At 39.7% G+C, this 21,139-nt stretch overlaps 1 protein-coding gene across 8 annotated transcripts in view; it reads right to left on the bottom strand.

Moving 5' to 3' along the window:
* Positions 1-21,139, bottom strand: part of LOC129697415 (ensconsin-like) — a 104,960-nt gene that overhangs the window by 27,662 nt on the left and 56,159 nt on the right. For 3 of the 8 annotated variants that reach the window (XM_055635929.1, XM_055635927.1, XM_055635928.1), the window contains exons 2-9: positions 18,312-18,401; positions 15,190-15,264; positions 10,904-11,067; positions 7,417-7,534; positions 6,642-6,728; positions 5,305-5,415; positions 3,104-3,193; positions 1,345-1,467 (exon numbers count right to left, since the gene is read on the bottom strand). In XM_055635929.1, the coding sequence (XP_055491904.1) occupies positions 1,345-1,467; positions 3,104-3,193; positions 5,305-5,415; positions 6,642-6,728; positions 7,417-7,534; positions 10,904-11,067; positions 15,190-15,264; positions 18,312-18,401 (858 nt within the window). The remainder of the gene's footprint in view (positions 1-1,344; positions 1,468-3,103; positions 3,194-5,304; positions 5,416-6,641; positions 6,729-7,416; positions 7,535-10,903; positions 11,068-15,189; positions 15,265-18,311; positions 18,402-21,139) is intronic. The other 5 variants (XM_055635934.1, XM_055635930.1, XM_055635931.1 and 2 more) reach the window with 3 other exon arrangements.

Genomic DNA, 21,139 nt, shown 5'->3' with positions numbered 1-21,139 from the left:
AACTGGATTATATTGTATTTGGTGCGCTTACGGATTGCTTTATAAATATGCTAATCAGATGAACATTGGCCGTGATGTTTTTTTAGCAGAATGAAAATTTCAGAACTTCTCCAGTTAATTTTAATTCCACTTTCAGATAATTATTACACAGCTGAACATTGCAGATAAAATCTCATTTTAACACATTAATTGTTTCCTCAATCCACAAATGCTGTCTGATGTGACTACCACCACTTTCTCTTTTTATTTTTATGGGGGGGGGGAATGTTACCCGTTAAAAATTAATTTCAAACCCAGTTCTATCACATTTAACCTTCATTCAAGTATTTCAGATGGTTCTGCCAACCTAAAGGGCAAAGTCCAACCGTGGTACCTACAGAGTGGTCTCACTACTGTCAGGACTCTTCTCAATTGCCTCCTCCAGTAGCCGGGGAGTAACTTCTTGAATATCCATGCAAATAGATTATTTGACAGTCGAATACCTGATCATGGAAAACCACACAACTGTGTATTCCTTAATCTAATATAAATAGAGGCTGATTTTCAAGTAACAGTGAACCCTCAAAAGAATGATTTAACATCTTGTCCTCTTGCATTTGGTCACTGATAAGAATCATACAAGTACATTTCAGACAAGATCTTCAAAAATGCATGATATGTTTTAAATTACTTTTCCACTTAATTCTATGCATTAATGGCATAAACTATTCAAAATGAGAGTACTTGCTCATACACAATCTTTTTCATCATCTTAAATAAATACACAGAAAATAGTGTGATAGGCTTTCGATTTTCCAAACCACTGAATCTTTATCTGTGCCACAGCAGGACCAGAAAAAACCAACACTAAAAAGGAACAGTTAATTCATATTATTTAATTCATCATTCTTCCCAATTATGGGTCTCAGTGATTCAAATTGGAAAAATCCCAATTTGAGCTGTCAATGTTCTGCATAATTATTTGAATCACATCTGATTAGCACTGCATTTTTCCTGGAATAACATTTTTCAATGTAAACAAACAGCAGATTTAGTTTGTTTGCAAACTCTATGCAAATCTCCTTCAGATTTCAAATCTAAAAGCTCGAGTTCATACATGAAAATATACTTTGCATTTAAAAACAAATCAAACATTAACAATTAGAATTGAATTGATGCATTCGGCATGCAGTTAAGACTTTCTGCTAGTGTCCAGTTACAATAAATTATATTCCTAAACTGTCCATAATTATAGCAAATGCCAATATATTTCCTAATTTGATCAATCTGATATAAATTATACATAAATTGGCAATTAGAGATCAGCGTAATTCAGTATTATAATTTTGGACAAAAATGAATTACCTGCATCTAGACCACCTCCATACAAGGCAGCAGTGCTCCTGCTTCTAGCTAGGAATGAGTGAGTAGGAGTTAGAAGGCGAGTGACAATGCTGCTTTCCCAGGCACTCAGCTGCAACCGCCGAGCTGTACAAAATAAATTGACAATTATGCATCAAATACTTCAATCCATTTTAAGTTTAAAAATTGTGCGACAAAAATAACTTGGAGCAATCATAATGAGGCCTGAACAAAGCAAATTACTTGCCAAGTTACTCCATGCCTTAATGGTCAAATGCATTATTGAGGCATTGGTTAGTTAAAATGTTTTGATATCAACTATGAAGTGAATAACTTCATTGATACAAGTCAACATGTTTTGTTAGGCATAGCAGTGAAACGCTTCTGCAGGCATGCCGACAAGATATGTTATAATTTAAGAACAAATCAAGCATAACGTGACATATTAGATGCTTCAAAATATCAAACATCAGCAAGCCCAAAATAATAATTTTAAAAAATAATAAAGTTACCAACATGCCAATAAGTCAAACCACTTTGTAAGCATACAAATAACTGAAAGCAATTTATAGAACAGGCAAAATGAGGCTTGCTTCATGCAGAGCAATGTATAGGGATTATCACATTAATGCATCATCTTTTAGTCGCCACACTCAAGCCTTCTTAAAATTACGCTTTGAGCCTTACTATCACGATGTGAAACTAGTCTGGAAATCAAATCCTTTTTGCTACACATATGAAGTTTTTTTTTGAATTTTTTAAATCCAATTGTATTATCTTTGATAAACCACAATCATCTAATGCTTATATGCACAATAATATATTAATGAAAACCCCAATATAACAATCATCCAAATGCACAGTTTGATAAATGCTGCTGGCTACACTTACATGCAAGGTACATTTACTTATGACTTCTGCAGTACACCAAACTTCTACAACCATTAATCACAGATTTTCAATAATTTAAAAATATATGTTTGGAAAAAATAATTCCAGATGAGAAAATTAGAAAACAAAAAAAACTCTAAGCAATCTGTCTGAATTACATTTAATGTCCAATTTATAACTCTAACATTTATGTTTAGCTTCATGTACATATCTTTTTTTTTAATACAAGATTTAAAATTTAAATAGAGCTATAGTGTCAGGCCGAAGTCTTGTTCCAGGATTTCAGCACAGTGCCCAACAATTTAAAAAAAGGGGAAGGCATTTAGTTGGAGGCATAGTTGTCCAAATAAATTGTTCTGGTATTTTGGTTTTCAGGTACAGAAAAAAGGGAGTCAGATGGGATGATGGGAGAGGATAGATGCTGAAGTGGTACTTGAAGTATTAGACTACCCAAATAGCTTTGGTCTTCCAATATTACTGTTTTTCAAACCTTACCTAAGGTTCTAATATTCAACAGATTGAATCTTTTTATTGAAATTGCACAGCTAATTGTTTCAATTAAAAAAAACACGAAAAAAAATAATAGGTTTCGGAAATTTTCAATCGATCTTCCATAAATCCTAACTTGACTAGCTGTAAAACCAGTTATAATTAGGTTTGTAGAAGCATGGCATTCTGGCAGAAATACTAAAGCAACTTTAATATACAAGACTAAGATGAAAAGCAACCAGTACCTATTTTTAAAAAGTTGATTGGTTTGCTATACGAATGTAAAAGGAAGTGCTTCCCAGATAATTTCACAACCGAACTCATGTTTCAATTAATGAGCAGTTGGTGACAAATACAAAATTCATTCATGTCTTAGAAACACCTTGTTTAGAATCAGAGCTGAACTTTTCAGGCGTAGTTGAACGTGGCTTACAGGGCTGTTTATTAAAGGATGAAATCCTTTGCTTGATGGCTGGACAAAAATTAAATATGCTGTTAAGCCGTCTCTCCTAATCTCCTCAAATGTCCTACCCTCTCCATTAATGTCTCATAGCTGAAAATTGGTCTCCAGGTAACATCCAAGACAATCGTAAAATACATATTTTCCAAATTGGCAAAGAAGAGATTACTATTCTGGAAAATGTTTTGTGAGACTTCAAGTACGCTTTTGCTGAGAGCCACAAATATTAACAAATTTGCAAAGACAAAATATTCAACGATTACCATTAGCACAAAGCTATACATGTGTACATAAAAATAAATTGCAGGTCTACAAAAGACCAGTTGACGGATGTCCTCAGGGGAAGGGAAGGAGGGGGGGCTGAGAAAAATGAATCACATCAATTAATTGTTACAAATACAGTAAAATTGGTGGACAAATAATGGTGCAAAGATATTAACAAGCAATGTCGAACAATCAAATTTCAGACTTTCAAAACAATATTGCATAATCCAAATTTCACTTTATAGGTCATTTAAATATTTCCTGTCTTTAAAAATACAATATCCCAATCCAATAATAATAAAAACAAACAACGTTAATTCAGTTTTATGAAGTTACATAAATATTAGATTTATCATATTATAAATGAATGTGCAGTTAGTAGTTAAGGGATATGATACTGTTGGGATTACAGTGACATGGTCCAGGGTGACCAAGGTTGGGATCTCAACATGCAGGGAAATTCAAAATTTAGGAAGGATAGACAGAAAGGAAGATGAAGTGGAGTGGCATTGTTGGTTAAAGAGAAGAATAAAGCAATAGTAAGGAGAGACATTAGCTTGGATGCTGTCGAATTAGTATGGGTCGAGTGCGAAATAGCCATGGGCAGAAAACACTTGTTGGAGTAGTGTTAGCAATCTTGTTGTGCAAAGCCCCTTGGGCGATAGTGACCATAATATGGTAGAATTATACATTAAAAGGAGGGCGACACAGTTAATTCAGAGACAAGGGTCCTGAATTTTTAAAAAAACATTGGTGGTATGAGACGGGAATTGACTCGGATAGACTAACAAATGATACTTAAAGGGTTGATGGTGGATATGCAATGGCAAAGATTGAAAGATCGCACGGATGAATTACAGCAATTATTCATCACTTTCTGGGGTAAAAATAAAACAGGGAAGGCGGCTCAACCGTGGCTAACGAGGAAAATTAGGGATAGGGATCCAAGGAAGAGGCATATAAATTGGCCAGCGGAAGCAGCAAACCGGAGGACTGGGAGAAATTTAGAACTCAACAGAGGAGGACAAAGAGGTTAATTCAGAGGGAGATATGAAAGAAAGCTTGCGGGAAATATAAAAACTGACTGAAACGGTTTCTATAGATATGTGAAGAGGAAAGGATTAGTGAAGACAAATGTAGGTTCCTCAGTCAGAAACAGGTGAATTTATAATAGGAACCAAAGATATGGCAGACCAGTTAGACAAGTACTTTGGTTCAGTCTTCACTAATTGCTATTGAAGGAGTGCAGTTAGGTTCACCAGGTTAATCCCGGGATGGCGGGACCGACATATGATGAAAGAATGGATCAACCGCTTATATTCACTGGAACTTCGAAGGATGAGAGGCGATTTTATCATAACAAAAAAAAATCTTAAGGGATTGGATAGGCTAGATGCAGCAAAATTTTCCCGATGTTGGGGGAGTCCAGAACCAGGGGTCACATAAGGGGACTGAGATGAGGAAAAACCTTTTCAGCCAGAGAGTTGTGAATCTGTGGAATTCTCTGCTGCAGAAGGCAGAGGAGGCCAATTCACTGGATACATTCAAGAGAGTTAGATATAGTTCTTAGGGCTAATGGAATCAAGGGATATGGGGAAAAAGCAGAAACGATGTATTGATTTTGGATGATCAGCCATGATCATATCGAATGGCGGTGCTGGCTCGAAGGGACGAATGACTTACTACCTCACCTATTTTCTATGTTTCTATATTTCTAAATATTTATTCTGATAAGCCAATTACTCTCAATATAAAAAAACATGTTTTTGTGACAAAAGAGAATAGCTCCAATGGTAAAGAAACATTGTTATTATTTTTTTTCATTTAAATTTTGAAACTGAAATTATTAGACTGATTACCTTTGTCTGGAGAATTTAATAATGTTGCTGATGATGATGATAACCGCTTGTTGATGACTGGATCAGCATGTTTCGTAAGGTTCATTGTGGATACTGATCGCCGATCTGCATCTGAAACAAATGGAAATACTCATAGTTGATTGCGTGTGCATCGTGATGAGGCCCAAACTTTACAGTTATAAGACCAATGCAATATTTCTGGTCCTTGTTAATAGGCGAGTTATTAATCATGCTTCTATAGATAAAATTCCAAGATTAAGTATTCCAAGATTTGAACAATTTGTAGAACACAGAAATGGTTCAGTTGAATTTATTTATTAACAATGAGGAGGAATTTTGAAGAAATTCAGTCACGTAAAATTTCTTGGCAGATAATCAACTGCCTATATAAATTGAGGGTCAACAAAAGCGGTATAGTTGTTTGACCTCTGCAAGATGAGGATCCTGGTGAGACCATATCTTGTATACCCTATTTTATTCACATCAAAATGAATGCATGGTGCTTATGAGGAGCACAAATTAATTGCAGAGATTCATGGTTGGGAAGGGTTAAATGGTAACAGCTACATAGAATAGCTTCAAGTTAGATGATGGAGAGATGTGATTGAGATTGTAAAGATGATTAAAAGATTTGTTGAAACTGATAAAGACAAAGGTGGCTAAGTACAGAACCTGAGGGCAGAATCTCAAAATTAGAGCTCATCCATAATATTATTCAGCATTTTTTTTTTAAACTAAAAGGTATTAAGTATCGGGACCATTTCTGCCAAATAAAACCATCAAGGGTAGAACAATTGAAAATGTTCAAAATTACATTCAATAAAGTTCTGTTCCCAAATGTATTAAGAAATAACGGAACAATGATAAATAAATGGAGTTAAGACACAATTTAAGTGAATGACGCAGAGAGCCAAGCTCAAGGTTTCAAGATTTGGTTTTATTTGGTTTTAAATCAATAAAAGGGCAGGTTTCAGTTCCTTAAAATAGAATGTTTTTTTCATCCAATTTAAAGTTTAAGACTGAAGGTTTTTCACATAAGGGGTGTGGGGACGTGGGGGCAGATAATATTCTTGATTTCTTAGAACAGTCATGACACTTCTTCCATTTTACTGAAATGCAATTTAAATTATATGCAGGATGAAACTTCTATTTCAGATTCTGCACACTGGTAAACACTGGCCAACTCTAAACATTAATATTAGAAGCAAGAAATTTGAGAAACAACATCAAAGCAGTTACTCTAAAAAGTAACACAAAGCATGCACGAACAGATTATTTGGATGGTAATTTTATCGTGTCAAGATAGACAAATGAAAAGAAATGTCATGTTTCTGTACCATCTTCAGGAGTGCCACCCATTTTTCTTGAGTGGCAATCTAGGCCTGCTAAATCAAGATAGGAGGATGAAGATTCAACAAAATCACCTGGACAAGGAACAGATGCAAAACCATGAAGAACTTCTAGTGCAAATGTAAAAATGATAGAATTAAACCATAAATGATAGAATTACCAGTAAGTAAATAAAAGAAAACTTCACAGAATAATCAAAAAGCTGAATACTAAAAATTTGGGAGTAAGGTATGGGACAATATATGCCAATCTAAATTATTGAAATCACAAGATGCTAACTAGTACAGGACAGAAATGTTCCCAAAAAAGAAACATTAATAGTGGAACCAACACATTTCCCTGAATTCTACAGCAAGGCATTTTCTTTTTTACTGTCATCGGGATTTGTGGGAAACATTTATGTAAAAAAGACACAAAGTGCTGGAGTAACTCAGCAGTTCAGGCAACATCTCTGAAGCAACAGTCTGAAGGGTCTCGACCCAGAACATCATCTATCCATGTTCTCCAGAGATTGCCTGACCCACTGAGTTACTCCAGCACATTGTGTCTTTTAAAAAAAAATATACCAGCATCTGCAGTGCCTTATTTCTACATATATGTCAAACCATTTGAAAACTCACTTTTTGGTATGTTCATTTCTAGGAAATACTTGGCTGGAACATTTTCCTCAATCAAAGGAAAATTATTGTATTCAATTTATATCAGCGAACTGTTTACTATATTTTATTCATACCATACATAGATTTGGAACATATAACATACCATCTCTGTTGATGGTAGCAGTGCCTTGTAGGGTTGCACCCCATGACCACCTGTTGGACTTCTGTTTTATTCTTTGACTTCTTTCAATTGTGCGACGTACAACTGCTTCATGTCGCTCCTCCAAGAAGAAAGGTTTAATTTAAAATAGTTACTATATAGATTACTCCATAAAATATTGAAACACGATTAGCTGCATTCAATTATAAAGTTAATGGGATTTTTAATGATAATCTAAATAATTAAACCATACTGCTATTAAATGGAACTGGGAAAATAGCAATTTCCCTCCTTTCCAGAATCGTGCATGCTTATAATTCCCATTTATTATATTAATATGGATCCTTCCTTCATGGTTACCAAAGACTAGGATCCAAACAGTAACACTGATTTTTAAAAAGGTGAAGATTTGGACAAATCAAAATCATCAGTAAACAATAATCTATCTCTCTATCTATCTCTCTATCTATCTTCTATTAATATATAAAACTCAAATCCATCCGTCCGCCTGCAGTACGGATCCCTTCCTGCCTTTTGATTCGTTGACGGCTGCTCCTTCCTATCAGCTTCCAACACACTTCGAAACAAAGTTGCAAGACAGGAACACTGAACTTTTCACTGCTGCAGCAGGCAGGGGAGGTGCCATTGGATTTTTTTTTAAAGAGGCAGGGCAGTGCCGGAATCTTACTTTTGAGAACGGCTTCAGTTCCATTGGAGGAGACGGGTGCATGGTGGAATATTGGGTTGGGGGATCACACTATTGGGGGAGCAGACCCAACGGGTCTGCACTTGGTCTAGTTAATATATAAAACTCAAATCCATCCCGTCCGCCTGCAGTACGGATCCCTTCCTGCCTTTTGATTCGTTGATGGCTGCTCCTTCCTATCAGCTTCCAACACACATCGAAACAAAGTTGCAAGATAGGAACACTGAACTTTTCACTGCTGCAGCAGGCAGGGGAGGTGCAATTGAGGGAGGCAGGGAAGTGCTGGAAACTTACATTTGGCAACGGGTTCAGTTCCATTGGAGGAGACGGGTGCATGGTGGAATATTGGGTTAGGGGAATCACACCATTGGGGGAGCAGACCCAACGGGTCTGCACTTGGTCTAGTTATATATTAAAACTGTGTGGCTGCCGCCTGGCATCCGGCTGCCTTTCTGCCTTTTGATTCGCTGCTCCTTCCTATCAGCTTCCAACACACTTCAAAACAAAGTTGCAAGACAGGAACACTCTGAACTTTTCACCTCAATGGGATATCACAGCAAGTGCTTCAACAGGAGGGGGAGGGCCAATTGGTATTGCAATTGGGACTGCTGCAGCAGGCAGGGGAGGTGAAATTGGAATTTTTTTTCAATCCACTGCTGAGGGAGGCAGGGGAGTGCTGGAATCTTACATTTGGGTACGGGTTCAGTTCCGTTGGAGGAGACGGGTGCATGATGGAATATTGGGTTGGGGGATCACACCATTGGGTGGAGCAGACCCAACGGGTCTGCACTTGGTCTAGTATATATATAAAAGTCTGTGGCTGCCGCCTGCCGTCCGGCTGCCAGCTGCCTTTCTTCCTTTTGATTCGCTGCTCCTTCCTGTCAGCTTCCAACACACTTCGAAACAAAGTTGCAAGACAGGAACACTGAACTTTTCACTGCTGCAGCAGGCAGGGGAGGTGCAATTGAGGGAGGCAGGGGAGTGCTGGAAACTTACATTTGGCAATGGCTTCAGTTCCATTGGAGGAGACGGGTGCATGGTGGAATATTGGGTTGGGGGAATCACACCATTGGGGGAGCAGACCCAACGGGTCTGCACTTGGTCTAGTTATTATATAAAAGTCTGTGGCTGCCGCCTGCCGTCCGTCCGTCCGGCTGCCTTTCTGCCTTTTGATTCGTTTCCATCGTGTGATGTCACAATGCCCAATGCTCGCAGATGTCCAATCGGAATGGATCCATTTACATATGCCTTTGCAGGAGCACCAGCCCATGGTGAACGTTCCATTGTGTGATGTCACAATGCCCAATGCTCAAAGACATTGTTGCCATAGAGGGAGTACAGAGAAGGTTCATCAGACTGATTCCTGGGATGTCAGGACTTTCTTGTGAAGAAAGACTGGATAGACTTGGCTTGTACTCGCTAGATTTTAGAAGATTGAGGGAGGATCTTATAGAAACTCCTGATTACATTTCGTCGTGTTTATGTACACAGTTTTAATCAAATCCTTCTCCCCCCCCCCAATATTTAAAAAAAAACTGGTATCTCACCCATAGAATCAGCCCCAGCCCCTGGTGAACATTCCATCATGTGATGTCACAATGCCCAATGTTCACATATGTCCAATCGGATTAGATTCATTTACATATGCCTTTGCAGGAGCCCCAGCCCCTGGTCAACGTTCCATTGTGTGATGTCACAATGCCCAATGTTCAAAGACATTGTTGCCATAGAGGGAGTACAGAGAAGGTTCACCAGACTGATTCCTGGGATGTCAGGACTTTCATATGAAGAAAGACTGGATAGACTCGGCTTGTACTCGCTAGAATTTAGGAGATTGAGGGGGGATCTTATAGAAACTTACAAAATTCTTAAGGGGTTGGACAGGCTAGATGCAGGAAGATTGTTCCCGATGTTGGGGAAGTCCAGAACAAGGGGTCACAGTTTAAAGATAAGGGGGAAATCCTTTAGGACAGAGATGAGAAAAACATTTTTCACACAGAGAGTGGTGAATCTCTGGAATTCTCTGCCACAGAAGGTAGTTGAGGCCAGTTCATTGGTTATATTTAAGAGGGAGTTAGATGTGGCCCTTGTGGCTAGAGGGATCAGGGGGTATGGAGAGAAGGCAGGTACAGGATACTGAGTTGGATGATCAGCCACGATCATATTGAATGGTGGTGCAGGCTCGAAGGGCCGAATGGCCTACTCCTGCACTTAATTTCTATGGTTCTATGTTTCCCTCTCCTCACCCCTCTCCCTCCCACCCATCCCTCTCTCCCCCATCCCCCTTCCCTCTCTACGCCACCCCCTTCCATCTCTCCACCCGCCCCCTTCCTCCTACCACTCTGTCCCTCTTCCATCACTCCCCCTACCCCTCTCCTCCTCCCTCCCCACTCCTCCACCTCTCCCCTTCCCCCTCCACTCTCCCTCCCCACTCTTCCCCCTCTCCCCCCCCCCTCCCCCCCCTCCCTCCCCCTCCCTCCCCTACCTCCCCTCCCCCACATCTCTCCCCCCCCATCCCCCCTCCTCACCCCCTACCCCGCTCTCCTTTCCCTCCCAAATCTGTCCAGTTTCCTCCTCCTCCTCTCCCCTCCCTCCTCTCTTCTCACCCCCCCCTCCCCCCACCTGTGTATTTGGGGGGTGGTTAATGTGAGTTTGATGCCACAGCCCCTCCCCTGCAAACGCCGTTGGGGAAACAGACCCAACGGGTCTGCACTTGGTCTAGTCAGTTTTAAAAACATCATAAATAGAAGGAACAGCAATTGTAATTGTTCATAATAAACATACTCTTTCTTCTTGAAGTCTTTGTTTTCGTTTCTCATCAACAGCAGTACGTCGTCTTTCTTCTTTTAGTCTCTGTTCTTCAATTTTCTTTTTGCGTTCTTCAAGTTGTTTTTCATAATGATGCCTTGCTTTTTGCTCTTTTTCAAGTAATAGCTGTTCTCTTGCAGCTATATAATAAAATGGTTTGTTAATTATTACATTATTCCAAAACAGACCTGAATACTGAAAATCATTTGAATAAAATGTGCACGTTTGCATGAACCTTGGTTTATTTGTACAGTAATCATACGCGTAGGTAACAGGACAGTGATAATTCATTCGGTTTAAAATTTCAAAAATGGATGAACTACCTGATATAGAGCGCAGGGGATAAAGCTCGCCGCTCAGTTGTTGACAACCTTATGAAGAACTGTGACATACTATGTATGCAAGAGACATTCTTAGCGAAGCAAGACTTGGACAAACTCAATTCTCTCAATGACAACTTTCATGGGGCTGGGAAGTCTACAACTGACATGGGAATAGTCAGAGGTAGGATACCAGGGGGTGTGGCTATTCTATGGAACAAGAAGCTTGACTCATCCATAAATGTGGTTCGGCTTGATGATGACTGGTATATTGCAATATGCTTTGCTCACAACGACAAGGCATTTGTTATCCTGAATGTGTATACACCCTATGAATGCCATCAGAATGAGGATGAATATTTAAATAGGCTTGCTTTCATCTATTCCTTTATTCAAAACAATAATTGGGGATATGAATGCAGATATCTCAGATAGAAAGTCATTATTTGCCAATAATATGGCTCAGTTCTGTCAAGATAATAATTTAATGTCAAGCAAAGTGCTTTTTACCTACAGATAGTTATACTTATATTAGTGAGGCCTGGTACACCACATCATGGCTGGACCACTGTATTAGTACAGCTGATGCACATGCCTCATTGGGGTGTATGAGCATTCTGTACGGGGCAACAATGACTGATCATATACCTGTTGCTGTGACAATAAATGGTGAACACATACCTGTGGTATCCAGAGATAGAAATAGCTTTAACACAGAAAAACTGGACTGGTCAACTCTCACTAAGGAAGGCATCTTAGCCTATTGTGCCCATACAGATAAATCCTTAAGCAATATTCATCTACCTAAAGATGCAATAATGTGTAGTAATGTTAATTGTAAGGATATGAAGCATAGGAGAGATATCTGCTCTATGTGTAATGATATAGTAAGCACTTTATATGTAGGCAGTAAGCCCTACTGCAAGCATAAAAATAAGATACATAACATCAGGCCTGGCTGGAATAAGTATGTAGCTGAGTATCATGCTGAAGCCCGTGAAGCCACTAAATCATGGGCTATGGCAGGTAGACCCAGACAGGGGCCTGTGTTTGAGTACAAGAAGCTCACTAATGCAAGATATGTATGCTGTTCGCTTCATCTGTAAAAATGAGCAAGCTTTGAGGGCTGATTCCATGGCTAAGATGCTGCTAAGTAACAATGCTACTGAATTTTGGAAAGAAGTGAGAGCTCTTAACAGATGCAAAACATCTCTACCATGCACTGTAGATGGAAAATCCGGAACAGCTAATATCGCGGAGTTATGGCGACAACATTATAGTACTTTATTCAACTGTGTCCAAGGTGATTTGTATAGGGTGGACAATATTGAGAGTAATGGCTCAATGGTGATTATGTCACACGAGGTGTATCATGCCATGAACAAGCCGTCCAACAACAAAGCAAGTGGCTTGGATCATATTTCTGCTGAACATCTTAAGTATACGAGTATGAAGATAGCTCTTCTCCTTGCTATTTGTTTTACTGCTTTATGATTCATGGCTTGTTACCAGACTCAATGTTGTCTGTTCTGTTAGTGCCAATCATTAAGGACAAAGCTGGTAAAGTAGGCAGCCTAAATAATTACAGGCCATTTGGGGTTAGCAATGGTGTTAGACAAAGGGGAATTTTGTCCCCAGTCCTTTTTAATCTTTATATTAATGATCTGTCCAAACAATTGAAAGCCTGTAATACTGGATGCATGATTGGTAGAACCCAAGAGGATAAATGTCTAAAATTTCCTGATTTTAAAATTGTCTGACAATAATCTTAGTGTCTGTAATAAGGTAAAATATCTTGGGCATTTTGTTACAGAACAAATGACAGATGAGGATATTTATAGGCAACGATGTATGCTGTATGTACAGGCAAATGTTCCCTGGCATAAGTTTGGTGCGTCTACAGATGTGGTGAAGATGTCGCTGTTTAGAGCATATTGCACACCACTCTATTCTGCGCACCTGTGGTCGAACTACGGAAAGACAAGTTTTCAGAGACTAAATGTAGTGGCCTACAATGATGCCATGAGAACACTGGTAAGGAAACCGAGATGGTGTAGTGCTAGTAACATGTTTGTGGCTGCAGGAGTCAGTACTTTAGAAGCCCCCCTAAGAAATCATATGTATAAATTCATTTGCAGGATAAATGACTCTAAAAATGTAATTATAGTGGCCTTGTCAAACATAAGGTTTAGCACTCCACGCTATGAATCCCAGTTGTGGAGACACAGGTATCGCTGTCTCGTTGTAGGACACTGATTTTTCTTTTTTAGTCTGGATTTTAAATCATGTATTGTGTTTTTTTTTTAATATATAATTTATGATGCTTTTATGTGATATACTAAGATTTTATATGTATTTTATGTTTTTATATGCAATGTATTTTTATGTAATGTTGTCCTTGTCTGGACCTCGAGTCCGAAATTAAGTTATTATTATTATTATTATTATTATAGCCTTCAATCTTCAAATGATTTGCTTCTGAAAAGAAATGGTTTACTGACATATTTTACATTGTCTCTCGTATATCAAATATTTTTCAGATTGCTAATTGATTTCAGAAATGCGATTTATTTTGTAGTATTCTTGCCTAGGGACCAGAAGGATGTACTCTATAGGCTTCTGAACAAAATTTAAGTTGACATTTGAATGGAGGATTAAAGATGTGCCACAATATTGGAGCTGCTATCGAAGGAACCTAATGCCGGGACTTAACCAAATATTCCAATTGAAGTTCATGTTTCCAAAGCTGACAATGGCCACCCGACCCTGCGCCTCTGGCTGCCGTGTACTCACCATGCAGCCCAATGAGCAGCACATTGGAGACTACCCACTTTTTTTAGCCGAGAAATCTTTCTCCGTTCCAAAGTTTTAGAAAGGAATTGGATTAGACGGGGATAATATGAATATCGAGGCAAGACTAGCAAATAAGATTAGCTCCGTGAAGTTCAAATTGCTAAATTCACCAAAATAATCAGTAACTCAGGTTTTTCAAAAAGTTCAGCATCATCATTCCTGCAAGCATTTTTGACAAAATGGTATTCTTACTGGCAATTTTATGTTGGAAGATATTTCACGGCCAGTCCACGGAAACAAATTAATCTAACACAATGTTATTACCCTGAGAATTATTGAAATTGACATTGCAAATATGGATGGAACAATATTTTTTAACAACTTGGGATTGCTGTCTTCTCTCGTGATGCGAAGATCCAAAGGTTCCATTGCAAAGAAAAGTAACACTTGTTCTAGGGACCCAGGCCAACATTTCTTTCAAACCTTAAAAAAAATGGGTACCACATTGCCTTTTGAGGAAGCCTACTGTGTAAATTAACTGCCATCTTTCTTAATATACCAATAGCGACTAATAGCATTTCTGGGTCTGGTAAATTTCCCCTTTGTGCCTTTAACAAAGTGAGCTGTGATATCCAGATACTGAAAGATTCCGTGAAATCTTAATAACGATACGACCAACTTCGCTGGCATTGAAAAGTAACTTATCTCATATGTGGTCGTATTCTTTCAGCTCTCAATTTCTGTTTTTTCCCCCCCCCTAAAGATTTTTTTCAATTCAATCTCTCCTTTCCTCTGTACTGGATTTGACACCAAATTCATTATGATAATATTTATTTCTAATTTTAATATGATTTGGTTAATAAACACAGCTGCTTGCCCTATTCATACAGGCCAAATATGTTCTGTAGAGGGCACCATAGTATTTATATCACATGCACAATAACTTACTGTGTAATAAAGTTCATGGAAATTAGCTGGCCAAGGTCAGGATTAAAGAACAGTAAGTCCTGTTTGTCAGGCTTTAGAGGAAAATATGGCTCAGTATTGCTAACCAATTTTAAGTAAACATTTCTACAAATACTATTTACATACCAATAATTCTCTTCTGGGAAAATATTTGTTTGGAAGAACATAAGTGCATGTTCTTACCTAGCTGCTTTTGTCTTTCCTCCCTGCGTTCCTTGGCAAGCCTTTGCTTGTCATCAACACGAAGAACAGGATGATCTATAAAACAAGCAAAATTTTAAAATTCCAGAAGCATTACTTTCGTAAGCTTATCCTCTTTGTTCAAGAGTTTTTAAATACATTTATACTATGGCAGGTCACAACAGCATGGATCTTGCTGAGTTTTGCCAGCAGATCCATATTGCTTCCTAGCTATACTCAGTCAGCCTCAGAGACTAATGCCAATGCAGGAACCTGCCAAGATTTGAGCACTTGCATTGAGCTATTTGCTTTTGGATCCTGTGCCAGGATCTGCAATCTGATTCACGTGAATAGAGATTGTAAGATTGCACATAGGGCAATGAATTAGGCTAGTTACATTTTGAAATTGTTTGTGTCTTGTGCATCTCCCGTTTTAAAGATTAAAATAGTTTGAATAGTTCAACTGCTAAGTGGGGCATTGAGAAATACTGTGAAGCCAACCACTTTAATAGCTGACTAAATTGTGAGTGACTGGGTCGAATGGGCTTGTATTTGCTGGAATTTAGAGGATGAGAGGGGATCTTATGGAAACATATAAAATTCATAGAAGATTGGACAAGGTAGATGCAGGAAAAATGTTTCCCGGTGTTGGGAGAGTCCAGAACCAGGGGTCACAGTTTAAGAATAAGGGGTAGGCCATTTAGGACTGAGATGGGGAAACACGTTTTCACCCAGAGAGTTGTGAATCTGTGGAATTCTCTGCCACAGAAGGCAGTGTGGGCCAATTCACTGGATGTTTTCAAGAGAGAGTTAGATTTAGCTTTCAGGGCTAAGGGAATCAAGGGATAAGGGGATAAAGCCAGAACGGGGTAATGATTTTGGATGATCAGCCATGATCATATTGAATGGCGGTGCTGGCTCAAAAGGCCGAATGGCCTACTACTGCACCTGTTTTCTATGTTTCTATAATGCTTCACAGACTGTCAATAGCAACCAGTTGAATCTTTTGGGTGATGCTTGTTCTGAAGTCAACTCAACATGTTTAAGGTTCTGGCATTAATCAGGTCCGTGACTAGCAGTGAGATTTGCATTCCTGATACAGAGAAGATAAGCTTGGTATAAAATGAGTAGAGGCAGGCAACAGGTGCCAATCAACAAAATTCAGGCCAATAATCACTCCTCTCAAGAGTATCTAATACATTGAGAGCGGCACAGTGGCACAGCTAGTAGAGTGTAAACCCTCACAGGGTTTAATCCTGACCTCTGATACTGTCTGTGCAGAGTTTGCACGTTCTCCCTGTGACTGCGTGGGTTTACTCCACTTGCTATGGTTTCCTCCCACATCCCAAAGATGTGGAGGTTTGTAGGATTTGCCTCTAAATTACTCCTTGTATAGAAGGAGTGGATGAGAAAGTAAATTAAATTGAAATTAAAAGTGAAAACAAAAAGAAAAAGACAAGCGGCTGTTGTCTGGCTGCCGTGTGCACAGCGCCTTCACCGGAACAAATGAACAAACACAGACTTATCCCCTAGGCAGAGGATTCTAAACTAGAATGCCCTACCCCCCTCCCCCCCCACCCCCGCTCCTCCCTGTTCTCCCACCGTCCCTCACGGCGATCCCCCCCACACCTGGTCCCCATTGTTCCTCATGGCAGTCCCCCCACTGAAATTTCAGCATTCATCATAAAAATCTCCATGATAAATCTAGTTTCCAGTATTAATCCACGTGTCACCTTTCATTCTATTCAATCCAACAGCAACATTTTTTTTTATCATATCCTCTTGATGCTGCATAATCTGTTATATTGTTCATTCCTCAGTTATATGGATCTTCAGCACAGGGCCGCAAAAAAAAATAATTGTATTTAAATTATTTTTCTCAAATTCTCCCAGTTTACTTATTTCCTGCGATAAAATTGTGACCCTCTTTAGGAGTAATCAATCAGCTCTGCTGTTACGTTGTGTATATTTCAAGCATTTGCCAACCCTCTTGCCCTCACAGTTAAAAACAAAATTGCTCAATTGCTTTTCCAAATTCAGTAATTGTCATTAGCTATCTGGTTCACAGCAAGAAATCTGCTGGTTTTCAGCCACTCTGGTTCAAGCACAGCTTCTGACCCATAGCGGTAAAATTGCTAGCGAGAGCATTCAAGAATTTTTTTTTTTTTTTTTAAATTAGGTACAGACGATAAGCATCAACTTAGCTAACAAAATCCACATCTCCCATAAAGTAACAAACTAATTTACAAAACAACTTAATATTAACAAAAATAGAAATGCTAAAAACATGTAGAAGGCCAGACAGGACCTGCAGAAAGAAAAACGGAATTAACATTCTGTTCACAGGAATGATTGGGTTAACATATGATGAGCGTTTGACGGTACTGGGCCTGTGCTCGCTGGAGTTTAGAAGGATGAGGGAGGGTCCTCATTGAAACATCGAATAGTGAAAGGCCTGGATAGAATGGATATGGAGAGTATGTTTCCACTAGTGGGAGAGTCGAGGACCAGAGGTCCATAACCCCGGTATAAAAGAATGTATCTTTAGAAAGTAGATGAGGAGGAATTTCTTAAGTCAGAGGGTGGTGGATCTGTAATATTAATTGCCACAAAAGGAAGTGGAGGTCAAGTCACCTGAATTTTTTTACGGCGGAGATTGACAGATTCTTGATTATTATGGGTATCAGGATTATGGGGAAAAGGCAGGAGAATGTGATTGAGAGGGAAAGATAGATCAGCCATGATTGAATGGCAGAATAGACTTGATGGGCCAAATGGCCTAATTCTGATCCTATAACATGAATTTATGAACTATGATAGGAAATCCTTCATCAGAACTGGGGAAGAGGATTAAATGTGTGTTTTTAGATACAGAGTAGGCAGTAGGGAGGGCAAGACAAAGCAAAATAGGTAAAAAAACGTGTTAATGGAGCAGTGATGTACATCTTTATTATTTGTTATTAATGCTGACTGGTTAGAGATACAAAACAATTTTTAATATCTATTTTTAATTTCTATGTTTGATAGAAAGTAGCTTATGAAATCTGAAAAATAACACTTGGAAATCAACTTTACATTTAAGATTTAAAATCACGAATGGTGTTTGGCAAAGAAAAGTCACACACCTTGTTTAGGTCCAGAGTTTACACTTTGCCCAAATGTAGAAGTCAGGTGACTGCTTTTTTTGTCCTCCCCTTTCACTTGTGCCTCCAAAGCTAGAGTGTGAAACAAAGAAACAAAATTAAACAAGGTTAACATTGCTTGTTGAGAGAATTTTAGCCCAATAAATCAGCATTAGCCAGAAAGGCAGGACAGTCTGCGTAATGCAATACATTAAGGGATGAAAGATATATAGCAAGTGATTGTTAGGCTGACATTTGCTTCCTAGCAACCACTTGAATGTGGTACACACAATCTTCCCAAGAGAATGTTCTATACTTACCAGACGACCATGATATAAAAGAATTTGCATATGAAAATGGCCACCCAATGCCTCAACACAACTTTTCCACAGGTTAATCTTAATCTTTTTAGACACTGAAGATTTCTGGTTTAATCTTGTCCAATCATTGGGAAGATTAAATCAGCACACAGCTACGAGGTCAGATAGAACTGGAATCAGGCACCAAAACAGGCATAAAATTATCATTTTCAAAACCATCCCACCACTGCAAATATACAGCTTTTAAAAATCCTATCGATGTTCTACTTTGATACCGTAGAGCAGGAAAGATTAGTCACACATGCAACACCGGACCGGTATAAAATGTCTACGTACGAGCACATCACTTTATTCTCACTTACATATAGATCTTCAGCAAAAATCCCAGCACTTACTGTCTAGCATATTCATTAATGCCCAGTTTAGGTTTCATGAGGTCCACTCAACCACACCAGGAAGACCTTGCTAAACTGGACAAGTACTGCAAAACCTGGCACCTAAAACCAAGCCCAGAAAAAACGGTCTCCAGTGTGTTCCATCTCCATAATGCAGAAGCCACAAGAGAACCAAACATCTATCTGAGCAGGACCAAACTGAAGTATGCCCCCACTCCAACCTACCTCGGAGTGACCCTTGACAGGACCCTATCCTTCAAGGAACATCTCAAAAGAACAGCAGCTAAGGTGAAGTCCAGAAACAATCTCCTCAGTAAGCTTGCTGGCTCAAAGTGGGGGGGGGGGGGGGGGGGGGGGGGGGTGGCAGCAGCCTTCCCACACACAGGTCATCCCACACACACCATGTGGACACTCAACTGAACTCAACAATGAGGATCATCACAGGAACAATCCACTCAACACCACTCCCCTGGCTACCTGTCCTATCCAACATAGCCCCTCCACACATCCGGCGAGTAGTCCTCACTCAAAGGATGATCCAAAAGACCAAAAACTCCCCTCACCTGTCAAGTCACATGGACATCTTCAACCCACCCACTGCTCGACTTCCATCTAGACGACCAATTTGGAAGAACCCACCACCAGCTGATTTCACCATCCAATCAGCTTGGAAAAAGGAATGGGAGTCCAAGGACGTCCCAAATAAACATCTGGTGTCAGACCCCACCCTACCAGTCCCTGACACCAATCTCGCAAGGAAGCAGTGGACGACGCTGAATAGATTCAGGACTGGACATAGAAACATAGAAATTAGGTGCAGGAGTAGGCCATTCGGCCCTTCGAGCCTGCACCGCCATTCAATATGATCATGGCTGATCATCCAACTCAGTATCCCGTACCTGCCTTCTCTCCATACCCCCTGATCCCCTTAGCCACAAGGGCCACATCTAACTCCCTCTTAAATGTAGCCAATGAACTGGCCTCAACTACCCTCTGTGGCAGAGAGTTCCAGAGATTCACCACTCTCTGTGTGAAAAAAGTTATTCTCATCTCGGTTTTAAAGGATTTCCCCCTTATCCTTAAGCTGTGACCCCTTGTCCTGGACTTCCCTAACATCGGGAACAATCTTCCTGCATCTAGCCTCTCCAACCCCTTAAGAATTTTGTAAATTTCTATAAGATCCCCTCTCAATCTTCTAAATTCTAGAGAGTATAAATCAAGTCTATCCAGTCTTTCTTCATAAGACAGTCCTGACATCCCAGGAATCAGTCTGGTGAACCGTCTCTGCACTCCCTCTATGGCAATAATGTCCTTCCTCAGATTTGGAGACCAAAACTGTACACAATACTCCAGGTGTGGTCTCACCAAGACCCTGTACAACTGCAGTAGAACCTCCCTGCTCCTATACTCAAATCCTTTTGCAATGAAAGCTAAATACCATTCTCTTTCTTTACTGCCTGCTGCACCTGCATGCCTACCTTCAATGACTGGTGTACCATGACACCCAGGTCTCGCTGCATCTCCCCCTTTCCCAATCGGCCACCATTTAGATAATAGTCTGCTTTCCCGTTTTTGCCACCAAAATGGATAACCTCACATTTATCCACATTATACTGCATCTGCCAAACATTTGCCCACTCACCCAGCCTATCCAAGTCACCTTGCAGTCTCCTAGCATCCTCCTCACAGCTAACACTGCCCCCCAGCTTAGTGTCATCCGCAAACTTGGAGATATTGCCTTCAATTCCCTCATCCAGATCATTAATATACATTGTAAATAGCTGGGGTCCCAGCACTGAGCCTTGCGGTACCCCACTAGTCACTGCCTGCCATTGTGAAAAGGACCCGTTTACTCCTACTCTTTGCTTCCTGTTTGCCAGCCAGTTCTCTATCCACATCAATACTGAACCCCCAATGCCTTGTGCTTTAAGTTTGTATACTAATCTCTTATGTGGGACCTTGTCGAAAGCCTTCTGGAAGTCCAGATACACCACATCCACTGGTTCTCCCCTATCCACGCTACTAGTTACATCCTCGGAAAATTCTATAAGATTCGTCAGACATGATTTACCTTTCGTAAATCCATGCTGACTTTGTCCAATGATTTCACCACTTT

This window comes from Leucoraja erinacea, chromosome 5 (genome assembly GCF_028641065.1).
Source record: "Leucoraja erinacea ecotype New England chromosome 5, Leri_hhj_1, whole genome shotgun sequence".
Taxonomy (NCBI): domain Eukaryota; kingdom Metazoa; phylum Chordata; class Chondrichthyes; order Rajiformes; family Rajidae; genus Leucoraja; species Leucoraja erinaceus.
The sequence above is the reverse complement of the archived record's forward strand: the minus strand, read 5'-3'. Positions and strand labels throughout refer to the sequence as shown.